General features: G+C 33.7%; 2 protein-coding genes across 7 annotated transcripts in view; one reads left to right on the top strand and one right to left on the bottom strand.

Annotated features, from left to right (window-relative positions):
- Positions 1–1,346, top strand: part of LOC129747268 (cytochrome b5 reductase 4) — a 257,924-nt gene extending 256,578 nt beyond the window's left edge. For all 5 annotated transcript variants that reach the window (XM_055741381.1, XM_055741380.1, XM_055741383.1 and 2 more), the window contains one exon: positions 124–1,346. The gene's annotated coding sequence lies outside the window, so the exon portion shown is untranslated. The remainder of the gene's footprint in view (positions 1–123) is intronic.
- LOC129747273 (parkin coregulated gene protein homolog) lies at positions 1,308–26,230 on the bottom strand. Of its 2 annotated transcripts, none has more exons than XM_055741389.1 (4): positions 25,752–26,230; positions 15,305–15,586; positions 15,082–15,231; positions 1,308–14,715 (listed from the first exon to the last, which is right to left on the bottom strand). In XM_055741389.1, exons 1-4 carry the CDS (start codon positions 25,963–25,965, stop codon positions 14,555–14,557), a joined length of 807 nt encoding a protein of 268 aa, XP_055597364.1. In that variant the 5' UTR covers positions 25,966–26,230; the 3' UTR covers positions 1,308–14,554. The 2 variants fall into 2 exon arrangements, with proteins under 2 accessions (XP_055597364.1, XP_055597365.1); XM_055741390.1 differs by having other exon boundaries at positions 14,693–14,931.
- Positions 26,231–26,584: the final 354 nt, after the last annotated feature.

Here is a 26,584-nt window from a genome sequence, read left to right as displayed (position 1 = left end):
TTTTGATTTATATTTCATGCTTTATCGTTCGCACTAAAAGAAACCAAAAGAAATAAACCATAGATCGCACTTATTTAAATTTTGCAAAACTTATTGATAATTGTTTTTCATTATCTTTTGCAGGTTACCAAGGAGCCATTGACAAGCAAGAACTGTAAAAAATGATTACCTATTGAGTTTGCCGCCAGCAAAGAAGAACGTGTCCACCCTCGAGCATTCTTAAGTTATTATCGAATCCGTTCGTTCATCGCGTGATTATGAAATTAAAAATTGTACCGAAGCTGGGAAAAATTTCAAGCAAACATCCTTTCGAACGGAATGGACACTTTATATCCGAAACAAAAAAAAAAACGGAAAAACAATCCATAAGAAGCACACGGGAACGTCGCTTTAGATGTTTGATGGAAAGCACCTTCTATGTGATTAGGGACCCCATTAGTTTTTTTTGTCATACTTAATAGTAGGGAAGAAAACGAAAGTGTTTTTTCGTCTTGTACAACCCATTTATTAGTTTACTTTAAGTTGCCTCCTCCCGAAAGCAGTAAGATCGAACTAACGCACCCATTAGCTGTATCAATATTGGTTTCGACGTTTTTTTGTAATTTAACTTCTCATCACCTGTACAGTCTAGTTTGAGGCGTTGCCGACAGTTCCGAGACTAATTTGATTACTCAATGATTAGATACTTTGTACCGATATGCAGATGGAACTATTGACACTCGCTTCTTGGTAGAGACAACACACAGCACAGTAATAGATAATTGCAACTTTCTAGTAATTCGATGGTTTACCTCGTTGTGCGACCTGAAACAGCAGCAGATTGTATACAACTTATTAGTTTGTTATTCTTTGAAATACAAAGAAAAGATTTTTGTGAAGAAAAAAAACAAGGTTCTTAAGAACCTACCTACGGTTTTTTGTAAATAAAAAAAATGTTTTTTTTTTCATGAACGGAAATTTCAAAAAAAAAACAAAACATTCAAAACAACAATCAGTAGGAAGCCGAAAAAACTCACCTTAAAACATGTGAATCCACAAAAAACTGTAAACATGTGATGTTAATACATATTGCGGGTAGCCATCTAATGTAACAGTTAAGTAAGCAAGTAGGTATTAGTTTCGCAATCAGAAATGTCAACCACGCTAACAAATGTCATCTTTGTACACTGTTTGTTTGTAAAAAAGAAGTTAGATTAATCGGAATGAAGTTATGGATAAAATATTTTGGATATATCATCAGTTGAAAACTTAGAATACAAAATCTATATCACACAACTCGTTTATGATAACGATGAACGATGAAATTCGAAAATAAAAAGGATATTTATTTAGAACTTTATTACATACAGGGTGGAGTTTTATTTTTACTATAAGTTGAAAGAAATTGTCCTAGGGTATGAATCTAAAACTATGAAACTGTAAAGTTTTTGCAGCTAAACTGTGTAACGACTTATGGTAAGAGAGCGAAGCGTAATAGGTTGACATTGCACTGCGGTGTGTATTTTTTTTTTTGTTGTTTTGTTTTAAATTATCTGTAAGCGCCTTTAAAAACTACGTTTTGGTGTCTCCTGAAAACATCAACATATTCGATACTATTATATGCCGTTTGCAAAAATAAAAATAAAACGAAAATCGGGCAAAATCGCCAGAACATTAATTTCTTAAACATCAGATTTTTTACTCAAAAATAGCAGGTTGTATAGCTTGACTAGTAGTACTGATTACTGATTAAGCGACGACGATGACAGTTGGTTTGAGATTTTTATCTCAACACACATCTGAGATATTAAAAGTGGCCTACGTTTCCCCATGGCCCACGATACCCCACTCTCCCCTACTAGTAAAAAAATTGAACGGAACTTGAGTAACAGTTTTTCCTTAGACATAATACATTATTTTCGAAAGATTCGAAGAAACATCATATTTTTAAAACCTTCTTATTTTTAGTAATTAGTTATTTCTTTCGATTCTGTCTAAGTAGTTTATATATTCCTGCCAAATTCTTCTGCAACTATAGGGGAGATTGAGGAGGCTTAATCTCTGGGATGTTTTGATTCCTCAGCGATTAACTTTTTCTATCGTTTTTCGCTTTTGACACGGACCAAAGTGTTCCATAATGATATCCCGTAACTGTATCTTACAAAAATCTCATGATCGAGAAAAATGTGACAGATTAGGAGACGACTATTTAACTTTGGTTGAAAAATTTAACAAAATGTGACCAGTTTTTTTGCATCATTTTCAAACGTTCCCAAAATGAAGAAATTGTAACGAAAAATTTATTTAAACCAGTATGGAAATTGTAGGAGAGTAATATGTGCAATTGTTAAATCTTGACTGTATTATTTAGAAACAAGTTTATTAAAATGTTACCTCTGGGTTCAATCGGTCCCTGCAGTTCAAAAAGGCGTATTTTTATTTAACATAGCTCGTCATCATTGCTGAGCTTGAGCAAAATATGACTGGCGATTGTTCAAAAACTCTTATTTAATCGATAATTGCCTTTTAAGAAAACCTAAAAGATTGTATTTTTCTAAAAGATTGAAATTTTGCCTTTCATGATATGGACTATACTAAGGTGCCAGATTTCTGGTTTTATCCGGGTTTTCCCGGATATTTAATAAACAAATTGGGAACAGTCCGGCCCGGATTTTGTTTTGAAAAAGCCTGGATTTTGCCTTGGATTTATTCACTTTCAAATACAAATTATGTTGTAATTTTTTTTATTTATGCCTCTAAAACGAAATTTTGAGCAAGTTTTATAAAAATATTCATGAAAGGATTTCTGGAATTAAAATAAGATTTATAATCTATCGATAAGTTTTGATAAAAAAAAATTTATACTAAGATTTGTACACCCTTTGTTGCATATCTTTTTTAAAATGAGAACGACAAATATTGAGTCAGTAAAATAAAAACATTTTAATTCGAATAACACAACTGAACAGGTTTGAAGCCAGATTTTGAGTCTTATAAGAGTAAAGGCCCATCAAAGTTGAAAAGTAATTTTCGATATTGTTGATTTATTTCAATACGATTTTGCTTATTTCTTCCAAACTTTGTTCATTAGGTGTAGAAAGATGTTTGTGATTGATTGAGATTATTTTTCTGCATATTTTCTTCGATATCTCACACAAATGTACATTAAAATAACGTGATAAAAATAACATGGGCTGAGTTCATTCAATCGCAAAAATATTTTTTGTGAATACATAAGAAGATTTATTTTGTTATCTGAAAATTTGCGCCGGGGGTCTTCAGATCTTCCCTAAAATTTAAAATTTATTGATTTTTACGACTTAAAACTACATGTATTTTGTCAGATTTCTAACATTTTTAGTTTTCGAGTTAGATTCGGTTAGATTTTTTGTAATTAAAATAAAACCATATTTCAAAGCTTCATAATTATGTTATTTTTCAACGGAAATCATAAAATAGCACATCAGAACGCATTGAAATTTTATAAGCTTTCCAAATAAAATAATTAAAGGCGTTTTTGTCCCACTTTGGTGTCTTCAGATGAAAGTTGCATCATAAGTTGGGCTATACCATGGTATTTTTTGCAGAATATTTGGTGATGCAAATGGTACTTTTGAACTTTACATAAGGCTTATCTACAATTTTTCATGTTTTAGATCATTGTTTTTTATTTAATATTTTATTTGGAAAGCTGATGAAATTTCAATGCGTTTTGATGTGCTATTGATTTCCGTTGAAAACCAACAGAACTATGAAGCTTTGGAATGTGATTTTATTTTATTTACAAAAAAATCTAACCAAATCTAACTCGAAAAATAAAAATGTTATAAATCTGAAGAAATACAAGTTGTTTTAAGTCGTAAAAATCAACAAGTTTTCAATTTTAGGGAAGATCTGAAGACCCCCGGCGCAAATTGTCAGATAATTAAAAAAATCCCCTTATGTATTCACAAAAAGTATTTTTGCGATTATCACAATATTTGGATGTACATTTGTGTGAGATATCGAAGAAAGTATGCAGAAAAATAGCAAAAATCAAATTTATTTATTTAAATTAACCAAATTTTCAGTTTTGGAGAGATCCGAAGACCCCAGCAATTTCTGTTTTCGGAATCAGCATCCAGATTTAAGAGAAGGATCAACGTTTCAAAATTTAAAAAAAAAACAAGCTTCAATTTTATGTTGTTTAGAATTCAGTATTCAAGTTCAGAATTTCAAGCAAGTTATTGTGTGGGGCTCAAATTAAGATTTAGAATTTGAATTTTTGGACCAAATTAGATTACAAATGAGTTGATGTATTTATTTAACATATAATCAATGTTTGAATTTCAATTTAAAAAAAAACAGGTAATGTTAAAAATTTCCATCTTGAATACAGATTAAGAATCAATTCCAGATATCAGATTAAGATTTCTAATTAAGGTTCAGATTTATAAATCAGATTTCAGGTTTATCTATTAAAAAATAGAAAATTTAGATACCATGTACAAATTTCACATTTTAGATCCAGATTTCCGATTACGAAAATAATTGTAGAAAGGGCTGCGTTTTTTGTTCGGATTCTGAGGTTACTTCAGTAAATCTTGAATACTTTCTGTTCAAGTTAGTCTTTCGAGACCGGTTTCTACGTTACAAGCTCTATAATGAAAATTTAGCCTTTACTAGCGATGATTCTTTTGCCTCAACATTTTTTAAAATCTCAAAGTAATTGAAACCAACAAAATAAGCCAAACTTTTGTGTGTTAAAATTTGCGATTGAATAGTCAGAAACTATAAAGTAAAATATTTCCATGATTTTGATACAATAATCATGGAAAAATTTTAGCTTGAATAGTTAGGGTCGCCGCAAAAGCTGGTTCGATCTTCTGGAAAAGATCGATTCCGAAAATCGATTCAGCAAAATGGCTTCAGGATCGATCCACCTCAAAAATCGAAATAAAAGGATCGATTCTGCCAGATCGATCTTTTAAATTTTTGTTAAAAAGGCGTGCTGCCTGAGAGTTTATGCTGAAGTTAATATAAAAAAAAAAACAACAGGAAAGCTCATACATTTGAATATCAAATGTATAAGCAATAAAAAATATATGTTTTCAAATTCAACATCAGAATGTTTAACTTTTAATGAATTTAGTTGAGCGTTTATGACAATAGACTGAGTCAATTTGAGGTCAGATTCGAATTTCTCAAACCCTGGGGTCTTGAAAGCTTCGTTTTGTTTAAAAACTCATTAATTTTTTTTTTGCAGAATTTATAAGTAACGTTTACATGAGTAAATTTGAACTTTTAGGTTTGTATGGGAAAATTGAATATTTTGTATTGAAAAATTGACGTCATTTTCAGCAGAACCGAGCATGCTTATGGTTTTTGCGCCAATTTATAAATTCTTCAAAGGAAATCAGCGAAGCGCTGAACAACTTTGTCGAAGACCGTAACTTCGTATCCTTTTTGGCAAAAAAGTTATTAGTTGTTTAGAGGGGCATGTTTTTTGGTATTTATAAACAACAAACTCAATTGACATCCCTAAAGTAGTAATCATCCACATTACAAAGGAATCTTGTTCAACTATCACCTGGAAGGTTGAAGTTCAATTCTTCAAGCATCCAAATTTTTTCAAGTATACAGTGAAAACCCGATTTTGTCACACACCGATTTTCTCTACCCCTGATTTTGTCTACCCCCGATTTTGTCTCATTTTTTCACCCGATTTTGTCATCATATTTTATTAAACGCAAAAATACTAAATATCGCCTTTTTTTCATTTTTGTTGAACATCTAGGGTAGAAATCATTCTGAAGGGACAAAACTGATGGATGATTACATCGATATTGAAAGTGAAGATTGATCAGGGACGTATCAAGATTTTTACACAAAAAAGTCAAGTTTTAAACAGGTATTTTGTTATTACGATTTTAACTTAAACAAAATTGTCGAATACAATTATAACTAAATATAATGGTCTAACAGAACATATTCAAGTAATCTTAAAGCTGTGTTTTATTTGTTTGGGCTTTCTTCAAAGCAATCTCTCTTATACGTCGCAAGAAGATGACATCAACCATCGAGAGATCTGAAGCATCAGCTCATTATGTTGTCCAACATACGTACAGCTTCAACATCATTTATGTTTCTTGAAGTTTCACATGAATCATTTGCGGTAGATGCCGCTGATTCTGCGTCTGGTGCTACATCCAAAATTTTTAACGGCTCCAATGATTCGAGGGGCTCGTTTAATGCTGACTGATCATCCAGCGTCATGTTCAGAATTTCTTCATCCGTAAATGGTTAACTTGCATATCTCTCCTCAGGGTCCTGTGACAAAATAGTTTCATCGCGGTTGTTTACATCCATCAAATGGATCAAGGGAACACCATCTTCGTGAACGAGTTTGTTATTTAAAATAACTCCAATTTTCTTCCATGACTGCTGGATTACTGTATGCTGTATTTCACTCCAAGCATCGTGAATCCAGAAACATACATCCCTCAACATTATGCTTTTCAAGCTTTGACCTATATCGATTTCACGAGCCATGACATCTGCATGTCAAAGTTTTAGAGGATATTTTAGTTTACAGTTCTGAATTACATTCTGGTCCATGGGTTGAATCACTGCAGTCACATTTGGAGGCATACCGGGTTTTGTAAGGATCAGTAAATTACTATCAAAATCTTATTTGTCATTTCGTCTTTTCGACAAACGCTGGCACAAAACGGAGAACAAAAACACAATCAATTTGCAATCGTGACTCATCGCATGCAGTTTTCATCTGTAGCATTTTATTATTCTAATCTTCGGTTGAAATAAGCAGAAGTGGTGTTGCCTAAGTGGTCGGTTTTGAATTTTATTTAAACGGAAGCTTTGTACCTAATCTTTAGTGATTTACGACCAAAAGAAATAATTAGATCATTAGGATTTGAACCATTTAAGATTATTTAATTTTTCTGATAATACCGGTCGAAACAAGGTGTGTAAAGAAACGTAAAAACAATATTGTACGATGTTTTGATGTAAAAAGGACCTATTATTAGTAATATGTCAAAAAAAGGGAATACCTGCTACAAAACCTCTATACTGTTTTTTTTGGGATGAAATACGGTTTTTGTAGTAATTTATTGAATTAGAACGGATTAAAATCATGTTTTCAAAATCTCCCGATTTTATCACTCTCCCCGATTTATCACTCTAAAATTCATCATGGGGGTGATAAAATCGGGTTTTCACTGTAATTGTTAATATTAAAATATCAATTTTGGGAATGCAATGATTTAAATAATGATATAAAATGAACGCTTTTATTTTCTAGAATTTCTTTTTATTTAAAGCTGAACAGATCGATCTCGAAAAGATCGATTCAAGATCAACCAATCTTAAGCTGGACACGTAATTTTTTTTTTTTTTTCAAAATTTCGCTATGTTTCGCTTTTTTTCTTATTAAAAATATGTAAGTCTAACACAAGGTTAACGGAGCCCGTCATTTCAACGGGTTTGTAGTTTCATTTGGCAAATATAAAAATAAACCTCAAATTTATAGAAGAAATCTTTTTCACTGTATATTAATATTTCAACAAGACAAGCATCCTCCAGTATTTACTTTATTCCAAAGTTTTCTAGTAAAGGATTTACTATGTGGTATACCTATCTTTGCGGTAGCCAGTCATTTTGACGAGTTTGACATGTTTACTTACGGTGGAGCATGGCATCATCGTTTCTGAATTACAAAATATGATTTTGAAGAAATGTAACGTCCAGAATTGAATTTCATATATAAGCTCAAGTTTTGGTGATCTGTTCGGTGTTAATTTGAAGGAAGATCTGCCGCTCATAACTAATAAACAAAAATATACACATGAAAAACATAAACTGTTTTTGAATAAGGTCATAACTGTTGATATAAATCACGTTTTAGATTTGGGTTAGATGTTTTAGATTCAGAGATATAGGGGAGAATGGGGATACTTGATCCCTTTTACTTATTTCCAAAAATTAGCAACTCGCCGTTTTTTGCATTTTCTGACAGCGTGTAACTTCAAGTTTATATGCTCCAAAAGTTAGAACGATAGATGAATCCATAGATGAACTAGAAGAATTTTCATGGAAGTAAAAAAAACTGCGATATTTGTTAAGTTAAGTTGAAGGAGATTTGCTCCTTCATTCCGGGGGCCCTAGTCCTAGGAAAAGTTTAAAAAAAATTCAAAAAAGAATGTTTTTCTTTTTTTTTTGTTTCGATTATAGTCGTTTTACCATCTTTTATGGCATTCGCGACTTTATATCAACGTTGCAGTTGGCGGACAGTTATTGAAAAACTTATCCGGTACAACTGTGTTCGATGTTTACTCTTGGGCTTGAACTCGCGGACATCGGCTCAGGAAGCAACTGACTTGCCAACTGAGCTATATCACAAGCCCTGAAAAATGATGAGAATGTGAATTGACTATTTTGTTCAGGTTTTTTCTCATTTCATCTATATATATAAAAAGCAATTATCTGTATGTTTGTTTGTTTGTTTGTCCTCTATAGACTCAACCGTCTTAAGAGCTAGAGGTCTGAAATTTGGCATGGATGCTCATTAGGACCAGGAATGATGAAAAATGTTTTTAGATTTTTGGACGACCCCTTCTGAAGGGGGTCGTCCTTACAAGACAAATATTGTTTTCACGTTATTGACGTTATTTTCCGTCGGATTGTGATGAAAATTTGCACATGAGTGTTTTGAGAGACGAGCAATCGATTACAGTTAACAAATTTAGGGTCAGGGGTTGGCCAAAGAGGTCGTCCATATTCACTGATTAATGTTTTTGCGATATTGTCGTTATTATACAATGGATTGTGATGAAAATTTGCACATGAGTGTTTTGAAAGACGAGCAATCGATTTCAAGTTTCGAATTGCGGATCAGAAGTCGGCTGAAGGAGTCGTCCATACCCAACTTTAATGTTTTTGCGATTTTGACGTTATTCTACATTGGATTGAGATGAAAATTTCCGCATAGGAGTTTTGAGAGACGCTCTTTTTTTATTTCAGGTTTCAAATCTTGACTCAGGGGTCGGCAAAAGGGGTTATTATCTGCTCACTGTTTTTACGATATTCTCTTCATTGAGCATAGAATTGTAATGAAAATTGGCACATGGGAGTTTAACAGAAAAGATAATTGATTTCAGGTGTTCAAGTTTTGAATCGTGGTCAAAAAAAAGCCGTCCATGTTAGTTGCTCACTGTTTTCGCGATATCGTCGTGATCATGCATCGGATTGAGATGAAAATGTTCAGATGAGGGTTATAAACTATGAGCAATTGACTCCAGGTAGCATGTTCAGTGTCAAGGGTCGGCGAAAGGGGCGTCTATATTCACTGATCAATGTTTTCAAGTTCCTGACGTAATTTTACATATAATTTGAAAAGAAAAAATGGCACAAGGGAGTTTTGAAGAACGTCAAATTGGTTTCAATTATCGAATTTCGGGCCATGGGACAGAAAAAGAGGGTTTCATTGAAAGTTCAGTGTTTTGTGCAATAATTTTGTTGGAGGCAGTTAATTGATACCAATTTAAGTGTGAAGGTCAAGCAAAAGAGTCGTGCACACAAATAAATAGTACATGTTTCTGCCATAATGTCTAGATTTTGCAACCGATCGAGTAGAAAACACTCTCACATAAATTTTAATAAAAAGCCAATCAACAGTTTAATTTGAATTTCAAGTAATAGTAATAGTAGCGACTTTAAACACTGTTGAATTTTTTCCCCAAAATTGTTGAAAGAATGTTTCGAATTCATTTTCTAAACTCATTTTGACGTACCAATGATTTAGAGCGAAACGAAGTTCGAACGGGTTCAGCTAGTTATTTATAAATGTCAGAAGAAGAAAATTCCAAAACTATGTGGTATTGCATACTTTAAGGCGCTATTTTCTGAATTTAAGAGAAAATCAACTTTCTTTCCCCTTTTTGCCAGACAATTATTGTATAAATATCATTTATTGGATAAATAATCGTAATCTTGTAATCAGCAATGATCACGATCTATTCAGAAGAAAAAAAAATACCTTTTTAACTCTAGGGATCCATTGAACACATAATGAACATTTTAGAAAACCTTATTTGAAAAATGTTGAGAGTTTATGAGAGTTTAAAAATATGGTATTATGAAGTTCACATTACACTCTAACGATTTATGTATTGGAATATATAGTTTTAATTTTTTATGTTGATTTTTTAAAGTGATAAAAAAAGATCTTCATGTGAAATTTTTCAATCAAAATTGAATAACTCAAAAAATTGTTTTGTTATAATTTTTTGAGCTTATTGCATAGTAGTTTTGCTCCATTAAGCACATTTTTTTAAAACATTTGTAAGTCCTTGTAAGTCATTCCAGTTTCGAGATATAGCTAAGGAATCAAGTATCCCCAGGGATCAAGTATCCTCATTCTCCCCTAACGTTTTGAAATAAATTTCAATATAAAATTCCATAAGGCCCTATTAAGATTTCTGGCATCACTGTAGATCACTTTTAAGTTTTGAATATTCTAGACCTAATCTCATACAGCAACTTCGTTGAAGACCGCAGAACGTTTTGACTTATGGTTCAAAAGATAATGGAGATAAACTTTCAGTTTTATATGCCGTAGGGGAGAAAAGGGCATAACGAGCACCCGGGGGCTCTTTTCTACAAGAGTTCGTATTTCCTTAAACAAATTTTCATGAGAATTTGTTTCGTATTTCCTATGAAATTTTTTTTTTTACAAAAAGAAAAAAGAATCTCCTTATCATCTTTACAAAGATATTAAAAAAAACAGCTAGGTTGTGACGAAAATATTATAATTTTTGAGCACCACGAAATAAGCTCTTATGATCTTTAAATCATCTTGATCTATAATGTACGCACTGCAACATGATGTACACATTGTATCTCAATTTTCACCATTATAAAATTTTGATTTTTCACTTTATCAATTTTAAAACACGATTTTACTTAAATTTGTTGGCTCGGGGCGAACAGGGCACTATTGATCGGGGCACGATGTGCGTTTTCTGCCGTATAATCTAGCAGAGAATTCAACTCGATGTAGTCAACTGAATAATAGAGCTACAGCTTGACTAATTTACATCTGACGATGTGGCCTATTGGTAAGGTAAGGTGTCGGAGAGGTAATCGAAAGACTAGAGTTCGATTTCTGTTTGAGGTGATTTTTTTTCCATTTACAATGATCGATTTTTTTTTATTGTAACATTATACGGCTAGTAGCATCATCCGCCAAACAAAGCACCAAAAACATAATGTATGAGCGTGTTTGAATTGTTTGTATTCTACAAACAGACCTAGATTATTTTGTTATTGCTTTGTTTAATGAGTCTACGACTGACCTGACTTCATCGAGTCGAATTCGCTGCTAGATTCCCCGGCAGAAAACGCTCATCGTGCCCCGATTAATAGTGCTTATACTACCCCAGAGGGGGTTCTCATTATGCTTCTACAGTGACTGGTTTTCAGCTTTAAGCAAAATTTTTAAAATGAATTTTTAAAAGTTTTTATCTAATTTTTCAAATTTCAGCCAACTAGAACTAGGCTATTTTAGTGTCCGAACACAAAACAATTATGTCATTCACATATTACAGCTGTTTTCTATCGTTAAATCAGCGTTTTTCTTAAGGTGGTCATTATGCCCTTATCTTCCCTATTCTGCTTCGAAATTTCCATAGGGGAGAGTGGAGATACTTGATCCCCTTTTCTTATTTTCACCATATCTTTGAGGAAAAATTTAGCAACTCGCCGTCTTTTACATTTTCTGACAGCTTGTAACTTCAAGTTTCTATGCTCCAAAAATTAGAACGATACTTGAACCCGTTGATGAACTAGAAGCATTTTCGTGGGAGTAAACAAATTGCGATTTTTCTGAAGTTAGGGGAGACTTGATCCCCTTATGAAGGAGACTTGATCTTTTATTCAGGGAGCCCTAATCCTTGTATAAAAATCAAACAAAACCCCAAGTTAGAATGTTAATTCACTATTTTGGTCATGTTTGTTCTCATTTCACAATTAATAGCAGACATAAGAAGAAAATTCTATAACTTCGTCTCAACGCTAATAACATTGCATACTAAAAGGCGCTTTTTTATAATTAAGAGAAAATTAATTATTTTTTCCCTTTTCTTCAGACAATTGTTTGATAAATATTAGTTTTTGGATAAATATTAGTAATTTTGTAATCAGCAATCATAACGATCAATTCAGAAGAAGAATATGCCGTTTGGAAGGGGGATCAATTGTACCCAACTCTAGGGGATCAATTGTACCCATAATCAACATTTTAGAAAACTTTTTCTGAAAAAAAGTTGAGAGTTTTCCATTGCTTTGAAAATATGGCATTATGAAGTTCATTTTACGCTCGAACGATTGATACATTGAAACAAATATTTTTTTCATAATTTTTCCATGTAAGGAACATTTTAAAGTGATGAAAAAAGATCTTCAAGTTACATTTTGTGAAATTTTTCAAACAAAGTTCAATTACTCAAACAATTATTTTGTTAAAAAATTTTAAACTGCAAGCATTGTTATTTTGCTCATTTTGGCACATTTTTCTAGAACATTTGATCTTCGTAAGTCATTCCAGTTTCGAGATATAGCTAAGGAATCAAGTATCCCCAGGGATCAAGTGTCCTCATTCTCCCTACTTATAAAAACGGCCGTAAAAAGTTTTAAAATAAACTTTTCCAACTTTTTTCGCAAAAGCCAAAATTACTTGTGGCCTTCAAGAAGGTTGATTCTTGATTAGAAATCGTCAATTTGAAATACTTAGTACTAGTTAAGGAAATATTCTAGGTTTCTAGGATGCGTCAAATTGACGGGTTTCCATATTGATAGGTATTGCTAAAAAGTTCGTAAACCTAGTGTAAAATATGCTTCTATAACCGGACGTCAACTTACACAAATACTTTTGGTAAAATTAGCCGGTTTTCCAGACAATACTACACTGTTTAGAGTTTATATGGCAAATATTTTTTTTTATATCGTCAAGTTATGTCGTGAGACGGAATACTATGTAAATTAAAAAAAAAATGGCAAATATTTCATTCGAATGGGTTTGGTTTGAAGCATCATCTCACTATGTCCTGTTTAGTAAGAACATCTTCAAATTATAACATTTTATAGACGAATAAAAAGTTAGAACAAATAATGTTCCTACTAAAAAGGAAATCAATTTTTAGCGATAGTTTGTTCAAGAAAAAAAGTAAAATCTGATTGGAACAAACCGAAATATAAACATCTAAGCTAAAACAAACATTTTGGGACTTTATGAAATTATTAAAAATGTTACAATTTTCTCAATGGATTATTCATTGTTCTTATTCATTTCTCTGGATAAATAGGTGAGTTATCGGGTGGTCAAAATTGATGAAAAAAAACTCTTTCTGTAATTTACGCCGCAGCCCGTGGCTTAGAGGATAGCCTTCCAGTCTTCTAAGCCAGCGGGTATGAGATCGAGTCCCGGTCATGGCACACATAGTACACTTTCTGTGGTTTGGTGGTTTTAGCATTTGTAAGATGCTAGCCATCATATCCTTGAAATATGTACGCTTAGAATTAAGAAAAAGGGAATCTCTTCGAGGAAACATCAAGTTTCATTGAGATCCTGTATGTGTTTGTGTTCGTTTTTTAAATTTTTATTTAAATTACTTTAAACTCAAAAAAATTTGACCAGAAATGAAGTTTTTTTTAGAGTTTTCAAATGTCCCGCTGTTTTTCTCGAAATGTCCAGCATTTTTCAGAAACCGTCTGGTAAGCCAAGTTTATCCGTCAACACGATTGTGGTCATGACTGAAACTTTACGTCTCATATTTTTTTATATCATAGCCGAATGGGACAAGATGCAGGTAAACCTGTTGATAATTATCATAGATTAGCTACTGGTCGTAATCTCACTGTAAAATACATAAATATGTAGAATAATTTCTAACAAATTAAAAAAAATCAAGGAGACACCGAAAACACAACAAACGATTGCATGTAGGCTACATTCAAATACTTTTCACTTAGCAGTAACAGTAAGCAGAACAATCAAATTAACCTTAAACTATGTATAACTCCTATTTGGTATTGCTATTCGTTCGAATATTTGGTAATATTTCTCGCGCACCAAACCAACTGCTGCTACTCTATCTCACTAATTTGGCACGTTTCATCCTAACCGACTAATAATAGCATTTATGGTAATAATCGTAATTTTCCTAATGACACATTTTTTCCCCTATTCTGTCTCTATCTTTCGCTATGCCGACTCCTAAAAACCCCATCCGTGTTCGGACCTTTGAAGGCCTCCTAAATCTATTTTTCACACCCAGACCATACCACGAAAAGCGGATCTGATGCTCTCAGAGGGACGCAACTATGGCCACCCACCAAAAACACACAAACATCCTCGTTTTTTCGCCCCGGAACGGATTATTTCGTCCCACGTTCCAGTCATAAAGTAGTTGATGTCCTAGGGCCGATATTCCTCCTTTTGCCAGCTTTCCCGACTTCAACTCGTTTGATGTCCTGCTTGCCTACCTTCCGGGGCAGCTGGACCTAGCTAGACTTAGACTTAGTTGAGATAGCACGATTCGTACGTCGGGACCATGTATTTGATGTTGATGAAGGCATCTTCGCCGCCGTGTCGTTCCAGCACCTGCAGCGTTTCGTCGATCAGATCCCCGACGTTCATGTTGTTCTTCTGGCCGTAGTCGATGGCGTCGCCGGAATTGACTGTGAAAGGCGTCAGAGAAGGCGGGGGCGCAAAAAAAAAATAGGCGAGAGAGTGAGATGAAATGAATTAATTTGGATACTGTACGTTGTCGTGTCGTGGTCCTGTGTCGGCTGGCCGGCGGCACCGTCTGGATAGTGTGATCCGGTTAATGGACTATCAAAGAGCCTCTGATTAAAGAGCGATGAACGAAGCTTTGACTTGCAAAAACAGAAGTTCTAATGAAAAATGGAAAAGCTCAAGTTTTAAACCAGAATTGTAACATTCCTGTAAACATCGGATTTTATATTTTTCTTTATTTAATTTTCCAATTTTAAACAACAAAAATATCATAATTCCAAAAATTTATAAAAACAAAATGTACTCACTATTTTTAACCTTATAAGCGTTGAACATCGGTAGCAATTGCCGGTAAAATGGAACCAAGGCTGGTCCTATTAAATCCGAAGCCATCACGAGTTGCTGGATGATTCTCAGGGTTACGCACATAACCTCAACGTTACGTGTGTTGAGTGCATCTAAAAAGAAAAAAAAATGGCACATGTTTAAAAAAAAATTCTTATCATCACTCAACTAATCTGCCAAACTAACTTTTTATCGGTATTATGAGCTGCGGTATGACCGGGTAGATTTTGTCGCCGCCATGAGAAAGCAGATCCTGAACGCCCTGCCGAGCGTATGTTTTGTAGGGGTGACGGATTTCCGAGAGGCCATCGAAAAATAAAGGTAGGTAAAGGCCGTAGTCCAGCTTGTCGATGTCGACGGTCCAGGCAATTTTATCGCCCCCCGTCAGATATTCCATTTTGATCGGCAGGTCGCCCCGGTCGTAGTACATCCGGAACGACGTCGCTTTCGGTTGGAGCATGTATTTTGCTAAGAAGAAAAGAGAGAATTTTTTTTAAGAAACTTGTCATTCAACAAGAAAATTGTATTTATAATTTTCGGTTAGGGAAAACACACATTTTAGTATTTCAGATTTAAACCAGCACAAAATGCTTGTAGCTATGCTGGATCAGCTAAGAAGATTTCCCTGAATGGGCACTTGAATGGATTGAGTCATATCTCACGGACCGGCCGGCGTGCCTTCACTAAAGTTAAAAACTCGCGCTCAAGAACGTTTACCATCCCATCTGGAGTTCCTCTTGGGAGTCACCTTGGACCGCTTCTTTCCATAATCTTTGTAAACGACCTGTGCGCAACTCTTCAATCTTCTGTATGCCGACGATCTGAAGATTTTTTAGAAAGATTCACAGCACTGTAGTCTGTCTCGCCCTACAAGCTGACATCGCTACATTAGAGAGCTGGTGTCAGATTAATTAATATAACAGGCTCACCTTCGCCGAACACAAGGGATTTGCACTTATGCACTGAAAGCAATCTACTGCTGGCGAATGTGGGATGTCCGAGAAATTGGAGAACGGTTGACGGACCGATTGAATTTTAGAAATTATTTTCGTCAAGTCGCGAGACGGAATACTACGATAATAAATAAATAACCATATTCATCGGCTAAGAATTTTTTTGCCTAATAAGATACGAAGTTACGGTCTTGAAGAAAGGTGTTCAGCGGTAAATTTCCTTTTATGAAATTATTAATCGGCACGCTCATTACCAGGCTAGGTTCCACAGAAGAAACATACATGATTTAGTTTTTTCAGAACAAAATATTCAATTCTCTCATACAAACATAAAAGATCAAATTTACTCTTGTAAACGTTACTAGAAAATTGTGTCAAAAATCATGAATGAGTTTTGAACCAACACAAAGCTTTTAAGACCCTAGTGTTAGAGATATCACAGACATGTCAAAGGGTTCGATAGAAAGAGTTGCTAGCTGATCTTAAGTAAACTTGTTCAGATATGTTTTGAATGATTTTTCTATCATTTGTAACTGGACAATTTAATTAAAAAGAAGCTAATCCCGAACGAACGCCGATCCATTTTCTGTCGTCGGAACAGAGAACAATTCATAAAACAAATAACTGAAAAAAAACCTTTTTTAATTTCTATAGACGATCACTTTTTCCCGATTTCAATAATTGAAGTTCCAAATAACATTCTTTAAAACCTGTGTGTGCTAATTTGCGTCTCAGTCTTATACATAATTACGAAAATATTACCCTTTTTTGGCTCAAAACCTAGGACTAGTTGTCAGGGTGGCCAGCGGATGTCCATAATAAAAATTCGCGTTTTTCCGCCTTTGCTGATTATGATTTTAATCTTTTTGCCGGATTCAATATACCCAGATAAATACTTTCTATACCTACTGTAGAAAACACATTTTACAAATTTTAAAGGTGAAAGTAAATTAATCGAATTCAAATTTCAAAATTTTATTTTAAATTCAGATTTAAAAAATTTAATCTTTCTGAAGAGTCAAAAGTTTGAGAGCTGTTTTCTATTTGAGGCAATCAGCTTTTTTTAATCAGCTAAAGAGTTGATTGAAGTTGTGTTAACCTTTGAAAATACATTTATTTTAAAATGTGTATTTATCCTTTTTTAGAAAAACTGAACAACATTCGCAGGATTTTAATATTTCAGATGCTTTGTCATATCAATTTCATTGAAAATCGTGAGTTGTATTGATTTCCGAGTAACATCAGTTCTAACTTCGTTTATTTTTTTCCGATTCTGTAAAACACGGAAATTTCGAAGACATTTAAAAGAATTTTATGATCAAAAGGAAGTCATTGTTATATGAGATCTACAACATCTAGGAAACATCTAAATCCTAAAGGGCAACATAAGATGATAGAAATCGTATTTGATTTTCATATAAGGCCCTTTTAACCAAAGAGGTATACTTAAGTGCATAAATGCTGCGTAAGCATGTTTTTCTATATGTTGTTAACTTATGTACGCATCATATGCTTCTTTTATTTAACTAGCCTAGAGAAATGTACTTACATAATTAAACAAGCACCCGAAAAATTTCATTCGTGGGAGACCAAAACTACATAACAAAAATAGGCTCATACGCTTATGATTTTAGTTATGTCCTTTTCTTTCACGTGGAAAAGGAATTTTCGATTAAACTTAAATAAGTCACAAAAACGCAATCAATTTGCAAATCATAGCTTGTGAGGAATCGGTGGCCAGCTTTTGTGGGGTATTTTAGGCCACCTATATTTTGGTGTTTTTATACACATTCAGAACCTAAATAGGCCTTTCCTATCTGCAAAGTTTTCTTGTGTCAAATAAAGATCTATGAAAAATATTTTGTCCATTTTTTGCAATGCGATAGAGACGAGTATAAATCCTATATAAGGAATTTTGCCGAAACTTTCGCGAGCCAGGAATTAGGAACTTTTAGATCATACAGAATTCTCTTTTTTATTTCCTCATCTGAAATCGCTTTAAAATAACTAAATGAATTATTGAGCTTCAGTTTTGGGTCAATTCATAAACTTTGCAAGTTATCTAGTCAATTTGGATTTGGAGACCCAACTTTTCCCACAGTTTTTCAAAATTGCCTTTCCGTTTATTTTTTTTTTATCTCTTATAAAAAAGAAGTTATGAAGCAAAGGAAGAAAGTGGCCCATGATACCCAGCTCTCCCCTAAATAAAATTCTTAAAATCTGAAAAAATCACAAAATATAGTTTAAAATATGAAGAATCGATTGGCGTTATTACTACAAATTGGAACATTTTTGCACTTACACCCATTTGGCTCTGAGACCTCATATAGTTTTATAAGCTCATCAATTATCAATGTTGATTCTACACAGAACCAAGGAGGTTTAGAGCTTCCAAACGACATATCACTTAAAATAGAAGTGATTGAGAAATTTTGAATTCAGGATTCAAAAATCCAATGTAATTATAAAAAAAATCTATTCTAAGTTTCTAACTTCGAAATGTAGGTTAATTTTAGTTACATAAACTGATTTTTTTAAAAGTATATCTTTTCCACAGAAATTCTCAAAATAGACTCCGATTTTGAAGCTGTATATTTGTTTCAAAATTGCTGTTCAATCTTAATCTTAAATTGTAAATTTGAAATTTCAGTCTAATTTCTGAATAAGAAATCTCAACAACCTTAAATTTGAATTCTGAATATGAGTTCTTCATCTGCATCTTGAGTCGGATTTTTGTATGAATAAAAGAAATTTCAATCCGATCTCTTAGTTTGAATTTTATATCTGAACTTTGAATTCAAATCGAAAACAAATTCAGATTCTGAAATTCTTACTTTGCAGTCCCTGATGACGATCCTATATGGATTGAAACGTTGGAACGTTAAATAAATAGTCGTTTTCACTATTTAAAAAGACTGAAAGCCGAAAAATACATCTCGAAATTCTTATCTTTGTTACTTTGATTTATCGGCCTAGCGGTGAAAAGTGATGTCCTTTTTAGTAGGGACATCTAAAGATTATGAAATTTTTATATAGATGGATAGAAGGTTAGAAGAAATGAAAGATGGTGAAAATGAGCGGGTAGAATTTGTCTAGAAGCATTACCATCACATACCAAATTTTTGTTCCTCACGAGCCTACTACTATGAAGTGGTAGATACAGATAGAGTTGCATCTACCACCACACATTAGTAGGCTTAGCGTGGTCCGCCCCACAAGCGAGAACTTGTAGTGCGGACGAACAAAAAGATGGTATGTGATCGCTCAGATAAGCTCCCTTTAACTCAGAAACGCATCTATCGATGTTTAAGTCTTCTCAGTTTGTTATCTTCGCATTCGTTACATGCGGGGTTTGCATGCGAAACGGTACGGTCGATAGTCTGATAGTGACCAACCACCGATGCTATGATGTCGTGTTTTTATTTCTTTTTGGCCAAACCGTTTCGCATGCAAACCCCGCATGTAACGAATGCGAAGATAACAAACTGAGAAGACTTAAACATCGATAGATGCGTTTCTGAGTTAAAGGGAGCTTATCTGAGCGATCACATACCATCTTTTTGTTCGTCCGCACTACAAGTTCTCGCTTGTGGGGCGGACCACGCTAAGCCTACTAATGTGTGGTGGTAGATGCAACTCTATCTGTATCTACCACTTCATAGTAGTAGGCTCGTGAGGAACAAAAATTTGGTATGTGATGGTAATGCTTCTAGACAAATTCTACCCGCTCATTTTCACCATCTTTCATTTCTTCTAACCTTCTATCCATCTATATAAAAATTTCATAATCTTTAGATGTCCCTACTAAAAAGGACATCACTTTTCACCGCTAGGCCGATAAATCAAAGTAACAAACAAAAATTACGGTGGTTAATCTCTTCATGAAATTCTTATCAAAATTTTGAATATAAATTTTGTGTGATACTTTTTCGGCAAACAGTCTATTAAATAGCAACAAAAAGTTTTTATTTATCATTTCATCGTTTCGATTCTCGGAATCATAAGTAACAGTTTGTTAGACTGCTAACCGTAAAAGTATCCTAATAATCCATTGAAAGTCTACAAATCACATTTGAATATTATTTCTGAATCTAATATTTGAATTTTTAATTAAAGTTCAAAATTCTGTTTTAAATTTATTTATTTGAAACTCGCTTTCTAAATTCGGACTCTTATGGCTATATTTTTTTCTCTAACATTTGAAGGAAAAGCTCAATTGGGGCACTAAAACTTGCAACTCCTTCTTTTGTTAAATCATAATAGAACGAAATTGACCAGTTGGTACTTAAAGCTTCTGAAAAAAAATCTTTTGATAAACTTTTCTATTAAGTATGTATCTAAGTATATTAAGGGGGAAAATGATTTCTTTTGTTGAAAATTTTCCCGGTTTTAATTTCAAATTTGCGGTTATTTCCCGGAGCTACTTTCAATTCCTGGTTTTTTCACGGTTTTCCCGGTTCACTGGCCACCCTGACTTGTCCAACCCGGCACCGTCAACTGGGGCATCATGTAACACTTTTCAACTTCAATTGCTTCTTAAAACTTAGTGTCCACAGATAATTATAAAATTTTAAGGTTGATGGGTGATTAAATTGACATAGTCAGGAAAATTATTAGTTTCACCAGTTATTATTTAATTTACAAAAACTAGCATTTTTTACCCTACTGAGAAAAAGGAGTAAGTTGCAACAAACTTTTACCGTATTTTTTTTTTTCACCTGGAGGCAAACTAGAGGCAATCTAGGTTCGCTCTAACTGCTGTCATCGTGCTTATTTATTGCTCGAGAGGCAACCTAGGTTCGCTCGAAAAACGGACGGAGTCGCCCTGAGAAGAAAGTCAGTTTTGCGAGAAGTTCACCAATACTCTCAACGTTGTTGTCAAAACATTAAACAGCTGTTTTTGGCTGAAAGCAAAACAGTTGAAATAATGAACGGGAAAATGATGATTGCCGCGATTTTGAACCTCTCAGTCAAGCAAAATCGTACTATCTGCTGTCCAGTGCAATCCGGACACGAAAAAAGGCAATCCGGATGTGAAGAACCGAATGAAGAAATCTAGAAGGGAGAACAAACTGACAGCTGCATGTAAACATTGCGCTCGTTCTCACGCACACCTACGTATGGAATAACTCGAAACCCGAAAATCGTTTTTTATTCTGACAGTTCCAGATCCAAATCCGGAATAAAAAAAAATACGCTATTTGTTTTAATGAAAAATCGAATGAAAACGTTTGAAAATTTATAGTTTTTGATATATTTGTTAAGTCCGCATACCGCATAAAGCACCAACTGCGCTAATTGTTGGTTTTGTTCGAATTAAATTTAGGGTAAATGATCTTGAGCGGAACTAGTCAAAATCTGATCTTGAGCGGAACCATTTACTTTTTCTAAGTTCTAGGCAATGATTGTTTATGAATCTTACCAAACTGTTGAAAAAACACTTTTTCAAGATCTTTCCATACAAGCATTGACATTTTTGCTAAAATTTATTAACTCAAATAATGTTATTAGAAGATTTAAAAACATACGCTTTTTTGCTGCAATTTTCATCAATCTACGCTGACTTTGAACGTCAATTTATGTCACCTTTGACCGTTGTAAACTAATTCTCAATGATTAAAATGGTAGAAAAACTCATAAAAAAGCATTATTCGGGTTTTTGTAGCAAGTTTTTCATCAGAATATCAATTAATAGCGTAGTTTTTAAAAGTAAAATATGATCTTGAGTGGAACCATCTTCGATCTTGAGCGGAACTACTAGCTTCCGAAATAAACCGCTAGGTGCGCTGCCTTATGCCTAATGTCTCACACGCAGTTTATACCCCTGAATGTATGCAGCACATTTGTATATTTCTTATTCTATCAAAATTAAGTTCGAATGGAACAAAAACTAATTAGGATAATACTAATAATACTTCACGATTCAATTGGTGGCCTGGTATTTTAAACCTATCAGATTTCCTTGTGTTTGACTTTACACTTGAGCTCGAACTGGAAATTGGTTTGAGAAATAATTGTGTTATCAATTGAGATAAATCATTAATGTTTCAATAAATTTTGAATATAAATAAATGTCAACGTGATTCATGAGAAACTGGAATTTATTTTAAACTTTATTCTATGAATAAGTTGCTTACAGCAAGGTTGCCGAAATAACAGTGAAATCTGTTATTTCACAAAATTTTGAGGAAATTTTTATCACAGAATCTGTGTCACAGAACACGATATTTTGAAATATTTACAGATTACACAGAATTTTTTAATTGCGAATGGATTTCCATAATTAAAATTTTGTTTTGGTCAATATAAAATTAAGGTTTCTACTTTGAATTAAAAAAGTATGAAAACATTTTCAACGTAAACTGATTTTTCCCAACTAAAATTTAAAAACGACACAAATTATCATGATTTTCCAATAAAGATAAAGGAAATAAGGGAATAAGGATTAAAAAAAATAAGAGTTTTTTCTCAAAAACATTGATTTTGAGCAATGTACCGTTTTTTTGCCAAATCTGTAATTTAAAGTATCTTCTTTTTTATTACTAATTTTGTCGTTACCTTCAAAAGTTGTTCGGGGCAGTATGATCCTAAACACGCACATTCAAAAAATCAATGAAATATACTAACGAATTTAATTTTTGTGATTAAAAAAACTAAAATTTGAGTTTAGAGAAACGATTCTTTCAAAATAGGATACAGTGCATCAAAGGGAAAATTGGACTTTTTTTAAGCAAGAAATAGATTTGAACGGATATTTTGAGAACACCTTTGGAACGCTAAGTTTCTTTTTTTCACGTAAGAAGATTAATTTTTTAACTTTAAAATCTTCAAAGATGAAATTTAATTGAAGTTTTCACAGTTACACAAGTATTAGGAATAAGAGCTATTAAAGATGTTGACAGAAGAAAATGGTTCCGCTCAAGATCATATTTTGGTTCCGCTCAAGATCAGAATTCTTACTTCAGTAAAACAGCTCTAGAGTTATAAGGATTCACTCTAAAATATTCTAAAAATCATCATTAGAAAGTTGAAACCAAGATCTATCCGCTGAACTGAAAAAATATTTGTTGGGATATAGCCCAAAGCCATACCGCTTGATCAACTGTTCCGAGTTGCGTCGAATTGAGCCAATTGGTTCCGCTCAAGATCATTTACCCTAACATTTCTTCTGTCAAAATGTTTTCAAATAAAAAGCACATCAGTGCTGCATACATTTAGGGGTAAAAAATAGCACACGAAAAAAATTGTATGGCTATTTCAAAAACGTTGTCATGCTAAATTTACCATTTTTGTCGTTTAGTATTTTCAACCACGGCATAGTATTGCATCAATTTAGTGAAAAGTGCGCATTGTACAGTTACTATGCACCAGGTGATCATAGCTTTTATTCCAACTTGCGTCCGCTTAGTAATTTCGCCATTGTGGTACAAATTCATATAAAAAAAATACTACACGCATGGTACTCTTGAGAATCAAGCATATTTGGCCTGGCTTCGACCAGACCGAACTGAACGCCATGAGAAAAATTTTGAATTGCAGATTTTGAAACTCATGTCATTCGTTTGCGAAACCAAAACAAGTAAATTTATTCACTGGGATGTGTTCCTTGGATTAAAAACTATCAGTTATGGTTAATAAGTTTTACAGATTTTATCCAAAGTTGAAAATATTAGTTTACTAAAGTGTCTTTAAAATATGCTGATGGCGTTCAGTTCGATCTGGTCGCATCCCGACCATTTGATATAAACAAAGTACGATTGCGTATTGTTCATTTAAACCCGGATGTAGTAGTTTTTCTATGCTTTTCTTTTGAGTGTACAAAGAATTCTACTATCTGAAATCATAAAATTTAATGTTTGGATGGATGAAATTTTTAAGTGATCCAACGCGTGATGCAAAACAATTATTTTCCAGCATATGGAAACGAGTTTTCAAAGGTGAATCTTTGATTTGCATTTTTTTATGCATTTTAGCCCAAACTGGTAACTGAATTACATATAGAAGTAATTATTGAAAAAAAAACATTTGTGATTGTCCAAAACATATTTTTACACTAACAGCGTTGGTATAGGATATTAAAAACATTATAATGTTTGTAGGCTTAATGATTAAAGCCAATCCGTCATACTGGGTAAAGTTTTTTACGGCATCGGAGAATGATAAAATTTGTACATCTACGGCTCGATTTTTTTAACGATGTGAGAAACTATGTCATCATCATTTTGTTACCATTAAATGATGATAACTTTATTACATTATATTAAACTGAAAATTGAATAAGTGTTGTTGTATACAAATGTTGCATCTAACCCTGCTTTTGAATGATGCCCCGTTTGCCGGTATGTGAAATTATGTCTCGATCTGATCAGGGGTGAGCAACCAACGGATCAATTTGAATTTAAAATCTTTTCGGCGAACGGCATTCAAATAAAAATTGTAATGCCTCAAGGGTCTTAGTTATAGAGAATTATTAAAATTAAACGCACCTAGCTCTTTTCATAAGAAAAAAAATCATGACGAATAAAAACTGGAAGAGAAGAAAAAGAAATTCAAATGTTCTTAATTATCTGAAACGTTTGAAGGGAAATGAAAGACGACTTGTTAAATGCAAAGCTGACCACCAAAATTTAATTCGGTACGTTACTAAATCTTAGTTAGTTTTTGTGAAAATTTTCGATTAATGTGATTTATTAATAGATTATAATTTTTTTGTTCTGCCAAACAAGTATTTGTTTTTTTTTTCAAATAGTAGGGGATAAAAGGGCATAATGGCCACCCTAAGAAAGACGCTTATTTAACCATAGAAAACAGTCATTGTTCCGTGTTAAGACACTAAAAAGTCTTTTTCCTAACTGTCTGGAACTTGAAGAAATAGATAAAAGCGTTTGTAAAATGCATTTAATTTTTTTTTGCCGAAGCACCATTAATCGGGGCACGATGAGCGTTTTGTGCCGTAGAATCTAGCAGCGAATTCAACTTGATGAAGTCAACCGAGTTATAGAGCTACATCACTGATTTGACCATCACTAAAAATTGTGAAAACCGGCTGTAAGTAGGCTAAAACATTTCATGTGGCTAGGCTAATTGCCTAATTTTTCAATCATTTGAATATTGATAAATGGTGAATCTTTTAGTTTGAAAATCTGAGTTGAGCTATATTTTTTTTCATTTCCTGATGTTATTAAAAAATGTGAATTATGAATCTTTTCCTATCTGTATTCAACGTAAAAAAAATATATTTAGAATAAATAATAAAATGTAATGTAGTTAACTTTAATGACTTTCAATAAACGATTCTGGTTTTTCAAAGACCAACTTTCATGCGGTAAGTATCGACGTAGTTATACATATACCTATAGGGAAACAAATCATCCTTGAACAAACGACTGGCAGCTATAATTTCGAACCTTGCGTGCTTCCCATTGACGGCCTGGCCTCTCCATCCTTGAAAAGTCCCACGCCAGGAGCGATTTTCCACAAAGCGCATCCAATTATTTGAGCTGCTAATGGATGGCAAACATTTTCGGAAGGAGGCTTTGACTTTTAATTTTCTCGGTAAAAATCAATCTTGAGTTTAAACAGAGCAAAGGCTACTGCGTTGGCTTCTTGCTTCGTTTTCTCGGTAAAATGATCGTTTAAAATTTGAATATTATTTTCTTCAGAATTGTGTCCATACTTACATTTTTGCGCCTTCGGAGGACCTAGCACGAAAGTGCCCTTTTGCAGTGACTCGATGGAAAAAGCTGGCACCGGCCTGAGGGCTGAAGCACTTTTGATTGACCGTCCAGTTCCGGTGTGGGTCGTTGAGCCGTTCGAGATTTTCCCATGATGGTTGCAGCCCGATAGGGGCCGAACGTGCAACCCGAAATTCCCCGAAGACGATTTGGTAGCCATGTTTTTTTTAACTTCGTTAGACCCAAGTGGGAAAATGTAGTCAAACCTTTACAACTATTTCACCAACTTTGTACACCTTTTTCTCATTAAAGTTTCAGCACGAGACAAAGCTATTATTGAGATACTTATCAGCACCGCGGCAGTTGTTTGCTTTTATCATTCAACTTTACCAAGATTCCAATGTACACACTTCCAGACCAGCAAAAGTAGGTTGAATGTTACATTTCTATCAAGGAAACATTCGGTCTGAAAAAACGCCCAGCCTGCTTGTGCCTAGAAGTCACGAAACGAAGTGAAGCGATTTTCCGACCTACCAATCCGATCGCGGTAACGACAACAAATAAAGGCTGATGGAAAATTGCTGGTAAAATACTTTTACATTGTCGTTTGGTAGTGTTCTGGTTTTTTTCCTTCTGACTTCCAACCACCTCGTGGTTGTTTGCCTTCAACTTTCAATGTGGCCGTCACAATGTAAATGGTTGGAAAAGTGCAAAAAAAGAGTCAAATGCCTGCCAGGTACCTGTTCATTCGTTTGTTTGTTTGTTTGTTGAAGGCATGCTGCCATGGAAACAACACGTGCACCGTGAGGTACCGGAATTCACGAGAGCAAGTTCCTCGC

This window comes from Uranotaenia lowii, chromosome 2 (assembly GCF_029784155.1).
Source record: "Uranotaenia lowii strain MFRU-FL chromosome 2, ASM2978415v1, whole genome shotgun sequence".
Classification (NCBI taxonomy): domain Eukaryota; kingdom Metazoa; phylum Arthropoda; class Insecta; order Diptera; family Culicidae; genus Uranotaenia; species Uranotaenia lowii.
This window is presented reverse-complemented; position numbering and strand designations above follow the sequence as displayed.